This window comes from Fulmarus glacialis, unplaced genomic scaffold (genome assembly GCF_000690835.1).
Source record: "Fulmarus glacialis isolate BGI_N327 unplaced genomic scaffold, ASM69083v1 scaffold31185, whole genome shotgun sequence".
NCBI lineage: Eukaryota > Metazoa > Chordata > Aves > Procellariiformes > Procellariidae > Fulmarus > Fulmarus glacialis.
The window spans coordinates 11,003-29,227 of NW_009212830.1; the positions used below are offsets into that span (position 1 = coordinate 11,003).

General features: G+C 36.1%; 1 protein-coding gene across 1 annotated transcript in view; it reads left to right on the forward strand.

Annotated features, from left to right (window-relative positions):
* The window catches only part of LOC104076964 (calcineurin-binding protein cabin-1-like), a gene marked incomplete at both ends in the record, with an annotated part of 25,377 nt that extends 7,835 nt beyond the window's left edge, over window positions 1-17,542 (forward strand). The window contains 11 exon segments of the mRNA XM_009578007.1: window positions 1-165; window positions 2,086-2,164; window positions 2,399-2,586; window positions 3,820-3,969; window positions 4,721-4,915; window positions 6,016-6,252; window positions 7,740-7,893; window positions 8,129-8,244; window positions 15,033-15,194; window positions 16,795-17,001; window positions 17,397-17,542. The exon segment at window positions 1-165 is cut by the window's left edge and continues 17 nt beyond it. Of these exon segments, the coding sequence (XP_009576302.1) occupies window positions 1-165; window positions 2,086-2,164; window positions 2,399-2,586; window positions 3,820-3,969; window positions 4,721-4,915; window positions 6,016-6,252; window positions 7,740-7,893; window positions 8,129-8,244; window positions 15,033-15,194; window positions 16,795-17,001; window positions 17,397-17,542 (1,799 nt within the window).
* Window positions 17,543-18,225: the final 683 nt, after the last annotated feature.

The window sequence follows — 18,225 nt, forward strand, 5'->3', positions numbered from 1 at the left end:
TTGGAGCTGATGATGAGATATCTAAAAGTCATCAGCCAGAAGTTCCTAGTGAAGTGGCCTCCTGGCTTGTGTGAGGTGGTCCTTAGTATCTATAACAGTTGGAGAAAGCATAGTAGCAGTCTTCCCAATCCATTACTGAGGGACTCAAGTAATCAGCATATCAAGGTAATGAAACACTTTTCCTTATATTCCTGTTTGCTGCTGTTTGCTCTCTGTGTAGAAAAAGTACCTAGCTGAAATCCAGCAATTAGATGCAGGTTTGCTTAGCTCTGTCTGGGGGCGCTGCTTGTCCTGGCTGTTGCAGTATACCGCATAAACTGTGGTATACTGCAACTCACGTAACTGGTTGTTCCTGAGCTCCTGAACATATCTGGGTGATGCTATATGCAAGTATACCCTATACATAATTCGTGTGTGCGTACACATATGCGCGCATATAGACGTAATATAAATACTATAGACATAAATATATTTTACTCCTTTACTCTGTTGTTGCTCTTTCTTTTTCTTCCCTCCCTTTGCTTCTGATATGACACAAAGTTTTGTTTTGTCATCAGGTGAGTAGAGAGGCTGCTCTGTTCGCACTGGCTGGTTGAGGGTCGGCATTACTGCTCTAAATAGAATAAATACAGTTTAGTTTTAAAATAACCTGCAATTTACAGTAAAAGAAAAACCAAACAAACCAAAAACCAAAAAACAAAACCAAACCAAAAACAACCTCGCTCCCCCAGCATCACCATTTTATTACCTTTATAAATCTGTAGATTTCTCAAATACAAAAAGAAAAAATGCATTAAATTAATTGCAAAACAATTAAATAAATTGTTCATTAAATTAATGTTAAACCAGCTTAGTGATACAAGATGATACTTCTTGAATTATAAAACCAGTACTGATACTTCTTGTCCACTGAGCCTGCCTATGTTATCTTTTCAATGTTAGCAATGTGTATTCATTTGGAAAGTTATTTGCCTTTGGTATGAATGCAGTTTGAAATTTTTTTTTTTCAGATCAACAGTGTTTCTACTTTTTTGCAAATGAAAAATGAATTCTGAAAACTATGTTCCATTGACTTAGCAATACTTTTGTTGTTTTGTAAACTATGTAGCAGATGTTTGATTTTTTTTTTTAATACATCCTGTGACTTTTGTATTTCTGTATATTTTTCATATATACGTATCCTTTCTTAAAAAAATGTAAATGTATTTATAAGTGTATTCCCTTGGTTCTCTTTATGACTGCATAACTGCTTGTTTGTATGTAAAATTTAAGAAGTCAAGACTTTGTAGCTATACGATTAAAAATCACTGTCTTCGTGCTTGTCTGTTCTTTTTCATCCTTGAATTTATTTTAAACTTGTTCTGCAAGCTATCCTGAGTGTAATAAATTCGGGTTTTTAAGATTGTAAAGGGCTTTTCTAGTAATGTGTATGGACTTTTGAACCTTTTCACAAGCACCTGGTTTCTATAGCTGGACCTGTAGCCCTTATTCCTATGAATTTAATCAGAAAAGAGTATATTCTTCACTGCACAAAACTACCTGGCAGAGATCCATGGTGACTTGATTTTTAATATACTCGTGAATTTAACCAGCAAGCATTAATAAGCTGGTAAGACTAGAGTACATACTCAGTCTTATGGTGATAAATACTGAAAAAATTATAGGATATAGACTTTTTATTTCTCAAATATCAGTATTTCTGCTGTATTCTGGAAACATGCTTTTAGCATGATTTAGCAATTTAATATAGTTTTGTTTCAGCCAGATACAAAAATAAGGATGTCACTTTTTTCTAACACATCAGGCAATGCTATTCTGACTACCTTCTTTTATGAGCTGAGGTTTTTTTTTTTTTAATGCCTCTTCTAAGTATTGTTTTGTTTTTTACCTGTTGATTTGTAAATGCTATTATACACCTTTAGATAGAGGAAGAAGTAGTGATAGCTTGGAAATGAAATCCCAAGAGGACAAGTTGAAGGTTTTCTTTGAAGTAAATTGCAAATTTACTGGTGGTTTTTTTTATTCTTCTTTTAATGTATTTCTTCCTGTATACTGTTTTTTGATATCTCCATACTTTTTCTGAAGGATATGATGTTGATGAGCCTTTCTTGCATGGAACTGCAATTAGATCAGTGGCTGCTGACGAAAGGGAAGAGCTCTACAGGTGAGAACTGGACGTTACTTTCTTCAGACTCTAAAAACACTCAAGAAATGTTTCCAGGAATTCATTGGATTTTGGAGCTATTTTTTCGTAATGAATATCTTTCAGATTTGTATTTTATTGGTCTATCAATTGTTTACCTTAAAGTAGATCAGTACTTTTGAAATACTAGCATGTGGGACTCTTTTCATGAGAAGCTAGTAACTTTATGATAAAATGTAATTAACTGATTTGCAGTTTCTCCACGAAATTGCCCTGCTGCCTCTGTGAATGGAAAGTTTGGTCCTGACTTCCCGGGAACTCATTTCTTGGGAGACCTGTTGCAGCTGTCATTTGCGTCCTCACAGCGAGATTTATTTGAGGAAGGCTGGATGGAGTTTGTCACTCGGGTGTATTGGCTGAAAGCTCGCTTTCTAGCACTGCAGGTTTGTTTTACTTTTGATTTAACAAATAAAACTTTCCAAATTAAAACCAGCGTTCAGAGATGCTACAGCTGATTTGAGAGTCTCAGCTCATTTAAGCATGCGATAAAATCAGTTCAAAACATAGTGATTTCATTTTACTTTTTAATATAATTAACTATCCCTAAGGGTAGAGGTGGAACTGAAGTAGCAGGTCTCACATGCTAAGCTAATATTCAGGTATGTTTAATATGTAAGTCTTTGTTTAAATTAGCTCGTGTTCAGCTTAAAAAAAAAGTATTTGGACCAAAATTATTTGGAGTAGTATTGTGTAGCTGCAGAGCATGGATTTTCTGGGACCTGGACTAGTGGATACTATCAAAGTCCCAGACAGTCCAAAATACAGCTTTCAACTGAAGCAGACTGTATGTTTAATTACTCTCTCCTCTGCTTTTTCAAGGTAGCATGATTCTCCTTTTGGACACGTTTAATATAATACGCAGATTTTGAAGCAGAGGGTTTTAAACCTATCACTAAGGGAATAATTTGAAAGAAATGTTATTTGATCCCAGACTTTTTTTTCCCTCCAAGCATTGCTTCCTCAGGACATCAGAGAGTTTGTTTATGCATCAATTATGTTTAAGTCAATTGTCAACTAATAATGTGAGTCAGTTTCATAAGTGTGAATGAATCAGTTCCTTCCATGTTTATTTTTTGCATCTAAGGATTCCTTTCTAATAAACTTACTTGAGGAAAAATGAGAGTTCCTATATCGCTACTGCCATTTTTTCTTTAGATATACGGAGTTATACTTTGCCTGTGCAGCTTGCGTTCCTTTCCTCCAGTATCTACTTCAGTTGGACAGAGCAAGTAGAATGCATTCACTCTGCAGAATATGAGAATGTTTCTTGACTCAGTGTTTTTATTTGCACAAATGGAAGAGTTATTTCTACTGTTTTACTCTTCCATGTTTTTAAAGGAAAGGGATTTTAGCAATCCAAATTAATCTTTCAAATTTTTGCAAGCTGAATTCTATTTCTCTGATTTGTTTTACCTGTTATTAGTAAGATATACTGCTTTTTTTTTTTAATTTGAGATTCTCAATGGGATTTTTTTTTTTTTTATTTGGGAGGATATGCGGTAGTCACACTGGCAGTGCCTGCGTTGAATGTAAACATTTTCTACATGCTTTAGAAACTGTTGCTGCAGACAGAGCCCTAGGGTTTTTTTTTGTTTTCCTCTGTACTGTTTCTGTAGGGGGACATGGAACAGGCACTTGAAAACTATGATATCTGCACTGAAATGCTACAGAGCTCCACTACAATGCAAGCTAAAGCTGGCAATGAATGCAGCATCATAATACGGTTACCTAATCTACATGTTGATTCTGTTGTTTCTTTAGAAGAGGTAAGGATTAATTTGCAGGTGTATTCACCCCACTCTATCCCTCCCCGTTTCAAAGGTCATCTATGAATTAACTCTTTTGTGATGGAAGTTTACCATATCTGTCCTAGAATTTTTATAAGAGTGAAATGACAGGTTCATAGTTTACTGATGATGTCAAGGCCATCATCTCCTTTTCAAAAAGACATGTTTTGGATCTGTTAGTCCTGTACATCTTAAGATTGCTTTTATGCCAAACAAAAATATTAGAGCAGCTGCATGTAGAACAGTAGATTATTAGATTAGTGTTTTATTTTCTGTTCTTAAACATAAATTTCACCTTTGCTTAAATGAGCTCTTTACTTCAGCAGTCTGTTTTCCACATAACAATTTGTGTACGCTTTTAAACAAAGGGATGTCATCTTCTATGTCTATTGCTGTTTTGGGGGATGAACTCCAACACAGGAGGTGTCGTCTTCACTTTGAAGTCCATCTGATGGATTTATTCTTGCAGTGTAGAAATGTGTGATTTTGGGATTTGAGGCAAAAAAGTTTAAAGTCATTATAGCACTAAAGTCATATACTATATAATAGTTAAAAATCTGTGGAATGAGTGAAGTGTTACATAGTAGGTGTTTTCTTCCTGGTTTATATTCCTGGATGTAGCTGTAGAGTTCACATAGCTTTACAGCTAAACTGCTAGGAGAAATGTCAGTAGTCAAATGTATGTGAAGTCAAAATGAAAGTTGGATTGTGCCATCTGTGATGTTTGCAGATTGAAAAGAACCTAAAATCTCTGGAGAGATGCCAGTCTTTGGAAGAGATCCAGCGACTGTATGAGGCAGGGGATTATAATGCAGTGGTGCATCTGCTTCGTCCAACATTATGCTTTAATGGTTATGGCAGAGCAAAACATCTGGAATTTGTAACATCCATACCAGAGAGACCAGCACAGCTGCTTCTCCTACAGGTTTGTTTTGTTTCTTAAAAAAATCTTTTTTAGTAAGGGCTTAAGAGTTATTCCTGAAAACAGGATGAAAGGATTTCTAGAGTGGGTGTTAATGGTTATTTACCAAGCAAAACGTGGAACCAAATCTGTAAATGGTCTGAACTGTCAATAGTTTTCTTGACATCATTAGCAATATGCCAGCTTTTGCTAACTGAGAATGTGGCTAAAGATATAAGGTGTCTGAGGCCTACATGAAATGGCGAGAAAAATTGTAAATTCAGATAAACTGGAATAATTTGCAGAGGCATCTTATGGATGGATTCATGTTATCTGCATCTACTGTGAATACTTCCTGCTTTTGCTGATGTTGACTATATGGTGATTTACAACTATTCTGAAACTTAAAAGTTATCTAGCATATGAATGATTTTTATGATGTAGTGTATCTGTCCTGCATGAATGACAAACCATTGATAATACATCCAGTATAATTGCTATAGATTTAATCCATTTGACAGTATGAAAATAGGTGTACAAATAAGCTCAGCTAAAGGAACAATCTGAACCTATCATGTTCTCTGGGGGAAAAAAAAAGGTTGCACAAAAAAAGACTGATACTCTCTTAACTGGACTGAACCAAATCCTACAGCCTCCGTGCCATCTCATGTGCCAAACTTGGCAGAGCAGAAAGAAGCAGGAGGACATTGCTATAGTGCTAGCCTTACAGTTGCTATTTCGTTATTTATGAAGTAATAAAATGGTAGCACAAGATCATAAAGATCCAAACCCTGTTTCTGTAGGGCCTCTATTCACCTGCATATCATCAGAATTTTAGACGTACAGCCATCCCTTTTTTTTTTTTCTTGCATCTCTTATTAAAGCAGAAAGATTCAGTGATGATTTTTTTGAAGTTTAGATCCTACTTGTATATTTGTCATCCAGGGTCCATGCACCTCCTATTGTCCTTTTTTAATGTCATATTTAAAGGTGTTCTGTTATCGTTTCATTAAAGTAACCACATTAACTGTATATAGTGTATTGCTTTGCCCTGCTGTGCATTCATGGTTTAAAATAAACCCTTCATCTTTATAATAGATTTTTTTTGTATTTACATTCCATAGGACTCCCTGCTCAAACTGAAAGATTACAAGCAATGCTTTGAACACTCAGAAGTTGCCTTGAATGAAGCTATTCAGCAGATGATTAATACGACAGCAGCCTCTGCTAAAGAAGAGTGGGTTGCTACGGTAACACAGCTGCTCACAGGAATAGATACTTCGTTATCATCAGTCGACAGCATCCTGGAAGACTCTTCTATAACACCAAGCCTTGTTCGATTAACAAACAACCTGATTCAGGTAACCTGTTCACTTGCACTAGGGAAGAGGTATTGTGTGCTACAGACCTTCAGACACGGTACAGCTGCTGTCTGAATTGCCACCCACTTGCAGTGACATTTTGGGTTACATTTTTGTTGGGGGAAGGTTGGGGAAAGATGCGCATTATCTTCATAGTCTTCATTTTCATTTCAGTATGTTAGGGATGCACTGAGCACACCTGTGCTAGAATCAGTAACAGCAGGTACCTTCAAACACCAAGCTGCCTAAAATAATCAAAGAATGGTAGTAAGATAACCCAAGGAACAACACTGTTTTCTTACACTGTTTGAAATGGTGATAATGCGAAGACTGATTGAGCTGGCTGGGTGCAGTTTCTAAGTTATGGCACTGATCTTGGCTGTATGTGCTTTGGGCTAGAAGACAAGATCCTGTAAGGCTTACGAACATGGTAGAGTTGCTTGCAAGTGCTGGCCAAGCTAAGGGTTTTTCCAGTAAAAACAAAGAGGGTGATGGGAAGAGGGCAGGAAAAAAAGTGATGTGTGGACTGTTTCTAGCATTCCGAATACAGCTAATTTTAGCCTTTTAAAGCCTTTCAAACCTTAAAACTACTGAATGAGTATTTTTCAGCCCAGGTAACACATGGCAGACACTCAGTTCTATTGAGAAGCTAGTCTAGTTAGTGTCAAAATTCAGTGTGCTTGCAACTCTCAAATCTCCATTTACTTCAGTAAAAGCCAAGGACCTTCACTACTCACAAAATCATGCTCTCATTGTCTGAAGTTGTATGTGTGTCACTATGTTATGGAATGTAATGGAATTCTAGAGAACAGAGTATTCATTGTAGTATTCTAAATGATTTCTGTAGTAATAATAAATGTGATTCTTTATCTACATAAATACCAATAGAAAAACTGTTGTATGTGTGGAAGCATGTGAGAAAAGTGTAGGACTTCAGAAATTTCTGGCACTGTGACAATAAAATGGGCAGTTGTCTATGAGAAATGCTAGGACAATGGTTCTATGACACAGCATTGTGTTGCTCAGAATTTATTCAGTTATGTCACTAATATAGCATCTGTTAATGATTCTAGTTAGTCTTTAACAGTTGTTGTAAGACGTGGTAAAGAATTCAGGAATTCTTTTAACTAAGTTCTTCCTTGCTGGATGTAGATAAATTTCTTGTACAGTAATGAGGCCTACTAACACTAAGAATTTATGCTGCGCATTTGCTTACTTTGAATGATATGATGGTATGTGGTACTAACAGAGAAATAACTAGTTGGAAAATGACAATGCAAGAGGAAAGGATGGGGGAAGTGATCTTCTACCCTTCTCCATACCAGTTTGTCAGACTTTTACCGCCACTTATTGCAAGAAACTGAGACTCAACTTTAGATTATTTCCTTAGGATAAAATGCATTACCAACTTTGGGTTGTTCGAAAGGGTTCACACTTGACTTTTATTTCGTATCACTTTGTCTGTATAATGTCTGTTTCTTTATTAGCTCATAGACTGCAGCATGGCAGTCCAGGAAGAACCAAAAGAACCATACGTCTCCTCAGTGCTTCCATGGATTATCCTGCACAGGATCATCCAGCATGAGGAAGATGCTTTTCGATCCCTTTGCTGCCAGCAGCAGCAGAACCAAGGAGAAGAAGGTGAGTTAATTATCACTTCTACATATGGAGCTGAGCTCTTTACCCTCTACCTCTGGAATATAAATAAGAAAATACTTGTTTGTCGTCTTATCTTGCTGGCTGAAGGGAGTAGAGGGGTATGCAAACATCACTTTCTTATCACCAAGGAAACTTCTTTTTGGCAGACGAACCATTGACTAGTTGGATTTAACTCAGTTCTGTGCTACTTAAATATTTACCAACTTCTTTCTTCCAGTGAGTCCTGATACCCCTATGTTGCCTTCTTCACTCATGCTGCTGAACACTGCTCATGAGTATTTGGGAAGAAGATCCTGGTGTTGCAATTCAGATGGTGCTCTTCTCAAGTTCTATGTAAGTGTTAGCATCGTAGGATAATTTGAGTTGGAAGGGACCTCTGAAAGTCATCTGGTCAACCCCCATCTCAAAGCAGGGAACAACTTCTAAGTTATATTAGATTGTTTATTGCCTTGTCTTCATGTTAAAAATACACTTCTAAATCCACTTTCCTTCTTCTCCCAGACAAACGCATGAATGTTTCAGTCTGAATAGTCTGAATAGCAAAGGCTTGTTACTCTAGACCCCTGTCCCTCGGTATGCTTTTTAAACAGGACTTTTTGTCAGACAAGAGATGCCTTTGAATAACCAACTCTGTACTATAAAAGCATCTTAAATGGGAATTAGTAAATGATCTACCTTGCCTTGAAAGAGAAAGCACTGGAGAAGTGTTAAGTGATTATGCTGAGTACTTAGGAGAAATGTGGGCTTGTATCAGCCACTGATCGTGATAAAACTTCAGTTGAATGACTTGAATTTTGTGATGCTTAGCTTCGGAAGATGCATCTTCTACTCTTTAAAAATAAACAGAGGCAATGTTTGAAGCTAATAAAAATTTCTGGCGCTTAATCAGCATTCATCCAGATGACTGGTAATCTAGTAATTTGTCATTGTTGTGTATCCTTTCCTGTGGTAAAGTCAGAGGTTGTTGGGTTTTATTTTTGGTAATGAATGTATAAAACTGCTTGTAGCTTGTGGCCTGTGGAAAGGGAATACCTGAATACTGAATCTATATCCAGTTTTATCTTCTCCTTCTGTGTCTGGTAGCTCAGCCACACCCCTGCCCTGCTTGCAGCAAAGGTTTACTCTGATTTAAATGCAAAATTTTATTTTAGATATTCAAATAACATTTTACGTGGTAATAACTCTTAATTATCAGCTGTCCTCTGAGAATTAAGAGTAACAATTCTAAATTCACAAGTGTTGAAGGAAGGTGAACAATCACCCTGAGTCTACTAGCGAGAGAGAGGGAGATAGGGAGCATGAGGAATGTCAGGAAAAATAACAGGCAAAACAGAAAATCCCATCTTTCTTGCTTATCTCTCAAATGTCTTGCTGGAAGATGAGTTGTCTGTGTGGATGGAGCATGCTCCCTGCTCCAATATTCCATCAGTGACCATGGCTTTTGTCCCCCAACCAGGAGGTAAGTTAGGCAGGACAGAAATGGCAAACTTTGGGCAAGAGGTGTGTGCCATCTCAGCAGTGCGTACTAGTGGGTGTGCACTTCAGTCTCTCAGACAGGGAAAAAAGCAAGCGGCCTTAACAGAGTTTGCTGTAGGAGCGGATAACCCTGGTTCCCCACAAGGAGTGTGATGCCAGAAAATAACCAAACCGTAGTATAGAGAATGAACCAGTTAATTCCCCAGAAATGAGTACCAAATATCTTGAGTGGAAAAATGCTGTTAAAGTGATGGCCAGTAATGTTGCATAGCTCTTCTTCCTGAGAGAGACCAGTTTTGTTGTATACCATGCCTTTATTTCCTCAGAGTTCAAATATTTGATAAGGATTTTGCAGTTAAATAGACTTAACACTCATAATTGATGGTATTAGAAACAGAATTCTACGCAATTATGCATAGGTGAGACAGACATGATATGACAATGCAAACTTTTGTTTCCTCCCATGTGTTGTTAATCTGCCTCAATTATACTTTTCTTTTTTCTCCCAGTCCAATAATACAAGGATAAAAGGGATTTAAAATAATGGGCTGAAGGAGGAAAGGGAAAGGGAAATACTTAGTGTCTTATGTAGCCACTTTAGATGTTTTCTGTTGAACAATGCTGAGTTTATCATGGATTTGTTATAATGTATACTACCTATGAAGATATGCAAAATTTAGATACTGCTGAAGATAACCATCTTGTGCTTTGAAGGATAATCTAGTCATTCATATGAAGTAAAAATGCAGAAAAGACTTTTTTCAAAGCTTTTGTAAAGCATTGCGTAACTTATTTTGTTCATTGTAGGGTTTTTCCTAGATTTTTATTTTTGTTTTGTTGTTCTCCAGAACACAAATGTTGCTAGTTCAAGATATAGAAAGAACTTGGGTGGAAGTCTTATTTGTGCTGAAAGGGGTGGAGTGGTGATTATCCTTGACATACCTTATCATGTTGTCAAAGATGTTAGATATAAAAATGGATGCAGCAGAGATGTGGATAGTTGGTAGTAGGGATGTGGATAGCTGGCAGCAAAGCTGAGCAACTCAGTACATGGACTTTCTTTTTAACCAAAAGTACTGTAACTGTTGCTTTCAGATGAAGCTTGAAGTGTTTTAAATTCATATAAAGCACAATTAAATTTTTAAGGATGTTTTTCTGTCATCACAAACTGTGAGACCAAGTGTCAAGTATTAGTGACCTTTAAGTGGAAAAATATGGGTAGAGTCTTTGCTTTTAAAAATACATTGAAGGGTGATTTCTTCTCAGAAAGACAGGAGGTCAATAATCATGCTCATTTATGTTGACTATCAAAATGATATTCAAAAGTCTTATTTGTGAGAACTCTTACGTTAAAGAAAAGAAAAATTAAGAATAGTGAATGTAACAATGACAGCATACCTAAGTATTAGAATAAAAAAGTTATGTTCTCTGTTTGAAAGTTGGTTTTATAAATCTGACAAGTAACAGAAATGAACTTTTGAGTGTTGATATGAAATTGAAAGTAAACCTGAGCGCAGTTTATTTCCTGTCATAATTCCCATTGGTCTGTGGATTTAACCTCGCTGAGAAGAATAATTGTTTTCTTCTGATTTTTCTCCTCTGTTTGCTTCTTGCACTAGTATTTTATTTTGTTCCTAGGATTTGAAAGAGAAGTAGGAATAACCTACTGGTAGTAGCGGTCTGATAGTACTGTACATCATTCACAAGCTGAGAAAAACTGTAGTGTTACTTCTTTAAAATTGCTGCTAAAATAACCCAGTGGGATTCCATGTTTATCTTGTCTTAGTGATTCTAAATCAGTTGCTTACTTCACAGAACTGAATTTGTCAAGAGTTACGTAGAATTTGCACATTTTCAATATAGGTAAATACTATTTAACATGTAAAAAAGAGCATACTTAACTGTCAGCCAGGAAAACTCAGTTTTGAATTTTGCAGTTAAACTTGGTTATTTGTTTCTTCCAAATCACAAGAGTAAAGATTTGCAGGCCATCGTCTGTCCTCAGTTACGCATCTGGAATGCTATTGATTGCTCACAGACCATGTGGTGTTACCTGGATTTGGTCCTGAAGCTGTGATGTATTTGGCTGTTCTGCTGTTGATAAATTTGACTCATTTGATTATACCTGCCTTGATTTTTACACCGCAGACTGAAGAAAAAAGTAGTTCTATTGTTTTCATGTAATTAACTATATATAACTTCAAATATACATATAGAGTTCATCTACTGAACAAAGATGATGAGAATGAAAAGTTACTTCAGTCTGTCCTTCCCTGTGTCTGAAGGCTGTTCTTTGCTCTGTTGCTCAGATGGGTGTGTTAAAAGATCTAATATGCTCCAGAAATGGGTGTCTGGGCAGTAATGCTGTAGCATTATTAGATGAAAGGGATTACCCACTCATTGTTGACCTTTTTAAGATTATTCCTTGAGGTCTAGTTGTTACACCAGTAAAGAAATTTCCCATGGTTGAAGGAGAATATTTCTATGTGTATTGCTGTTTCCTCACTTTATCCTTAGCTTAGAAACTGAAGTGCACTCGGCTTTTCACTGTACTGGCAGTCTGGGATAGCCTGGCTGTTGGCAAAACCCGGATAATACGGTACCGTGGCATTCATTGGGCAGTGCTCTACAGGGATATTTCAGTGGCATTTTACAGATTCAGCTTGACTTCATTGAGGTTTATTACCTTCAGCCAAGAGAATATCATGATTAGTTCTGCATAGAGCTACTCAGGAATCTCTTAATTTCCCTTCACAGCACTCCCTGGAGCTTATTAGCCACAGCTCAGTGCCAGACCCCATCTACCTCTGCATTTGAGCAGCAGTGTGTCCAGGACTGTAATTTAGACAGCTAGGAAGGATGGTGCGGAGAGCCTGAGGGGTTCTGCAGGAGTCGGCTCACGCTGGTGGGGCTGGAGCTAATGAACAGTGTTTGAACTGAGGCTGATTCAGTGTAGGACTATTAGATTATCTCTGCATCCTACTCTCCTCAGTCTCCCTAGTATTAGAAGCATAATGCTGATACACCTGAGTTGCCTCTGCATGGATCTGCCTTGGGTCCAGAGGGCTGATTAGCTCAGGCACTGTGCTTCATGAAAATAGATAGCCTGTTTCCAGACTTGAGTTTGCCCTCAGACGCAGTGCTCCTAAGTGATGAATCTAAATTGTGTCTGTGTGGTGTGCCTGTATCCACAGCCTGGGGAATCTGATAGTATGCCCTGTGAACCTGGATAAACTACAGATAATTGAGAGCTGTGAATGTATTTACAGCTAGATCTTTGCAAATGTCATCAGATACTCTGAACAAAATCTTCAGTTTTCAGCCACAGAATCACCCAATTCTTAAACTAAAATATAATGTGGTATTATTCAGCACAAGTATTTAGTTTCCAGAGACAAGAGCGTGTCGGAAGGGTAAGGAAAGACGAAGATAAAATGGGATGAATTATTTGAAGAGAAAGGTAGCTTCAAGAATTTTAAACAAAAGTGTGCTTTATAAACTACTATTAAATGATCACCTTCTGTAGGTGAACTGTCTGCTCAAGTACATTGTATTGCTTGTTTCTGAAGGTAGTGTGCAAGAGAAAATGTTAATGTGTGGTTAAGTCTTTTAGCAATAGTCAAAGTGTGAATTATTAAGAACAATTCTGGGTTACTGCTAAGAATCTAAAAGCTGAATAAGAACTCAGGAGACTGTTTTGAACACTGTTCAAGTGAGAATTCTGTTACTGGTGTTAGATGTGATTTTGTTTGCAGCGTTAGGAATATCATGCTTTTGTTACAGTATCCTGTGATGCTTACATCTTCCTTTCAACTTACTTATCTACGCTTTTCGTGAATTTCAAACGTTGTTCACAAATTCTTACAGGAAAAGTAATGGAAATAAGAAAAAATGTCTGCTGTGACTCAGATGATTGCTGTGACGCAAAATTTCATTTAAATGCCTTCTAAGAATTGTCTTCACTCTTATTTTTTAGTTTTTTGGCTCTTAATAAATGGTACCGTGTTCTTAGCACAGATCATCCGAGTAGAAGAGAATTAACATCATCTAGTTAATCCCAGCACTTACAGATGAGCTTCTTTCATGTAGAATGACAGAATTTTGCCTTGTGATAATGTGCAGTGTCCGTAGTGTCAAGAAAGCCAATCATGATGAGAAGCTTCTTGTAGCATGCATGGTATGCATAAATAATTGAGTTTACAATCCTCGATGTTGAAAAATGATGAATGATGATAAACAGGCCGCTGAAGTACTGTAAAAGTAATATGATAAGCTTTTATACAAATTGCAAATAGGTGAATGTTTTGCATTTTCAATTTATGACTGCAAAATTTCAGTTGAGGAAACTCCTAAGTTAACCAGTGTGTGGAGGAATGGGTGTGGCTCGTTTGGAGAAGTCAGATCTTACTAAAATTAATAAATGAAAGTTGGTGCTTTCTATTAGAGGAAAAATGTTAAAGGAAACTACTTAACAGTTAATAGAACTCTCCTGGTAGTATACAGCTTCCTAAAACTTTAGAGGCAAATGACAGTGGAGAACTTGGTATTTTTCTTTACCCTTCAGTCTCCCAAATGACAATTACAGTAGAAGCATTTCTCTTCTACCACCTCAAGTGAGTTTTCTTTAGACGTAACAGGTGCTCTCTGATACTGGGGACACACACATGACATACTGCTGTTGGATATGTAAGATATTATGAATGTAATTTCTACTTACACATTTCAGTTTTTAATTTAAATTTCATAGTGGAACATGTTGGAATTGATTCTTAAACCTCAGTGATTAAGTGTGGGTTTTGTTTTTGAAATAAAGATCCAGAATCCCACGACACAGATTATTCTTGGTGAACATGTTTCTATTGACTTTGAAATGTCTTCCTGGAATGTGTTCTTTTTTGGATTGCTTTTTAAGGAAGCTTAGTGAAAATTTTCAAATAATTACCTTTTGTCTTTTGGCATTCAGTTGCAGTTTTCTTTAATGAATGTTTTAGAGTAATAGCATCTTCCAAAATATGCTATTAATGGGTACTTTTTCTTGTAATGTTGAAGCTAAAGATAGCAACTTGCCATCTTGTTTAGTCATTTGGGATCAATCCAGCCACTTTCCTTGGTGCGTAGCCATCTGTATAATACTATTGATACTATGCAATTCTATATCCCTTTTAGCCAGAGTTTCATTAGCCATCCCTTCTTTTTCTGCAAAGTCCTCTCCATCCCCCTTTTTCCATGCAGAGGAAATTGATTTTGCGTATTAGGGCAGAAATTCTTCTGTGCCTTTTCCTTATTCACAGGGTTGACAAACTGTAGTGTTTATATTCACAGAAGCAACTTGGTGTGTAGTGGAAAACTTTGAATGATCTTAAGTCTGAAACATTAAGCTGATATCTAATCTCATTGATTAAAGATAAGAGTTCATGAATTAACATAGCAAAAAAAAAAAAAGCACTTTATTGCAGTTACAGTGCAATTGAAATTACGTGTGTGAGACTAGTTTACAGAAATACGGGTAATATTTGGTTGTAATGGGGGAAATGTAGGTGTAGTTCCTTAATGTCATTTTCATCATCTGCCTTCAGACAGCTAGGTAACTTAATGCAATCTTCAGCTTGCAGATGACTTTTTCATTGATATTTGTGGCGTTATAGGTTCAGGTACTACAAAAAGAACTTGCAGCATCCACTTCTGAAGATACTCATCCATACAAAGAAGAGCTGGAAACAGCCTTGGAACAGTGTTTTTATTGTTTATATGGTTTCCCTAGCAAAAAAAGCAAAGCAAGGTATCTAGAAGAACATTCAGTACAGCAGGTAAGATATGTATTATTTAATGTCAGTGGAGTATCCTGATGTCATGAAAGATATACCCTTGTTTGGTTTGAATGCATCTTAATATGTTTTGGAGAAAGATTACTTTTATTTCCTTGTAAAACTTACGTATTTTACATATTGTAGAAAATAAACTCATGTAAAAAATATGGAAGCCTTTATGAATATAGAGGGTCAGATATTTGAAATGAAGTGCTAGTATAGTCTTATTCACAGTAGTCTGCCATTTTGAAACTATTGACAAATCGATTTTATTGAGCCATGACTTTCCTGTTTTCAACAGAGAAGAAGTTCGAGTTTGAGGAAAATTAGAAAGGAAAAAAGTCAGCTTGAGAGAAGAAAACTTTAGCAGCCAACCTTGCAGTTTATGAATGTCACTGTTAAAAATTATGCAAGTAAATTATATTATAGCTTATTTTGAAATCTATGATGGTAAATATCTGGTAGCTGTTTGTGAGAAATGTGTGAATTCAGTTGAGTTTGGGAGAACAACTACTACAGAGTGCCTTGGGAAGAGGGTTGTAGTATTAAAGAAGTGACAGAAAAAGCAGGTCAGCAATTTTCTGCCTTGAAACTTCACTGATCTTGTTTAAAAACCTCAGATGATTTTTGCATTTACCAAATGCATGTGATCATAGAATTATAAATGAAAAACAATTTCATACAAGCAAAACAATTCTCTGGCTCCTTTGAACAGACCTTTTAAAAAACACAAATACTGTTATGTTATTACTCATTGAATATGTGTGAGTTCTGTCTCTTAAACTTACCTGTTAGAAAATGAAGATAATGAGAAAATGGGAATAACTAAGAAAAAGGGAAGTATAAGGAGATTACCCGCTGTCCCCCCAAAAAATAAATCTGTTGCGTTTGAGCAATTCTGGATGAAAAAGTTCTTGCTGAAATCATTGACAAATTGATTTTTAGTAATGTGACTTTCCCATTTCCAGTACAGAAGCAAAATTGACTGTAAGGAATAAAATGAACAATAAAAGGAGAAAAACTTATTCTAGCAGAAGAGAACTGTAAATTTTTTAGATTTTTTTTTTTACTGTTTTCAAGATAGAAAAGTGAAGGGAAAATGAGGAATAAATACTGAAAGTACCTTTCTCTAGAGAGTTTGAAGATTTTTGAGTCTCAGAATTTTGTCTGATTCCCATTTCATTTATTCTTCTTACTTGAGTTTAAAATTGAAGGTGTAGAGCTTTTCTCCTCCATATCTTACCTATGATCTCAGTGTCACTCAGGATGCTTGCAATTGATTCTCGCTTATAAACAACTTTTCTGAGCAACTCTTCTAAGCAAGTAAAATGACTTTATTTTTCAGTGACATACATGAGAGTTACAGCCCAATACCTTAATCTTTTAAATCAGTGAGCAGTATGCTATATTTGTGAGCAGCCTAAATTAATGGTGCCTTTAGAACACCTGTTCTATTTTTGGGAGGTTTAATTTGTTTTCTGCTGGAGTAATATGTATATTCTTGCAAACTAGAAAAGCCATAGAAACTCATCGTTAATAGACTTTTGAATTTTGGAATTTGAGATAATTTTTTTCCCCTCTCATCTACCTCCCTCTTCAGGTTGATCTAACATGGGAAGATGCTTTGTTCATGTTTGAATATTTTAAGCCTAAAACTCTTCCGGAATTTGATAGTTACAAAACCAGTACTGTGTCTGCCGATTTGGCCAACCTTTTGAAGAAGACTGCTACAATTGTTCCTCGAACAGACAAGCCTATGCTGAGCCTAGATACTGTATCTGCCTACATTGAAGGAACATGCAGTAAGGTATAATTAATTGCTTTTAAAAAAAAAATTGAAAGGAGTAAAAATTACTGTTGTTATTTTTATGTTGACTTTGAGATAGTTAGGGGAATGATTTATTCCATGATGTTGGATTTCCTCAGGTAATTGCATTTAAATGAAATAAGAGTGACACCACCAAAGCTTTTAGTCTTGGAATAGCAAGATGTAATACTGATTAATATGGAGTCAGTATGAGATGTTCATTAGTGTTTGCAAGTGCTCTGTGTATCTGTGGAATACTTTCACTGTCTTCATATTCAATACCTTCATATTCTGTGATGAAAGGCTACTTTCACTACAAGGAAGGAGCAAGTGTGCAGCTCATTTAATATGAACATTTTAGTTAATATGAATCTTTACTGTTGATTTATTTTCAGGCACCATCTCTCCCGGATGGTGCAGACTATTCTCCACCAGTGGTGACTGAGTTGTACTATCTTCTGGCAGACTATCATTTCAAGAATAAAGAACAGTCTAAGGCCATTAAATTTTACATGCACGACATTTGTATTTGTCCAAACAGGTCAGTATTATTGAATCCTGCTGCACATCATTCATTCTTCTCACTTCTTTCAGTACTGAAAAGCAGACAACAAAAGATATGTATTTTGGTTTCAGAAGTTAAAAAAAAAAAAAACCCAAACTAAAAAACCCGCCTGCAATCCCTTATCATAGGTAGATTGTATAATTAAGGGCATCTCTAAAACAACCCAGCAAACAAAACAAAACCCAAAACCTAGTGTTAAATATTTGATTGTTTTGAAATTAAAACCAAAAAATGAAGGGGGGAGGGGGGAGGCTAAATTAAAATCAATAATAACTGGGAAGGGCAAGGACCGAAACAATATTTCTCTTTTGCACCTTTTGTTCTTTGTTTTGGCATGTTCATACATGACAAGGAATGAAAAATGTCACTGTTTAATAGCATAAGCTATAGCACAAATAGCATTATTTAGTGGATTAGGCTGTTTAGGCTGACCTCTTTCTAAGATTATTGGTCTTGCTACTAGAGAACTACTCAGAGAATGCAAGCTCAAGTAAAGAATTTAAGTGATATTTAAACTAAACCAGCTTGTTTGTTGATAATTTACAACTTACTGAAATATCACCAAGATTTAAGCTCTCTCGTCTTAAAAATAAAGCATGTTTTGAATAAATCTTCTAAAATGAAATTAAATAATCTTTAAATTTACTAATTAAAGATTA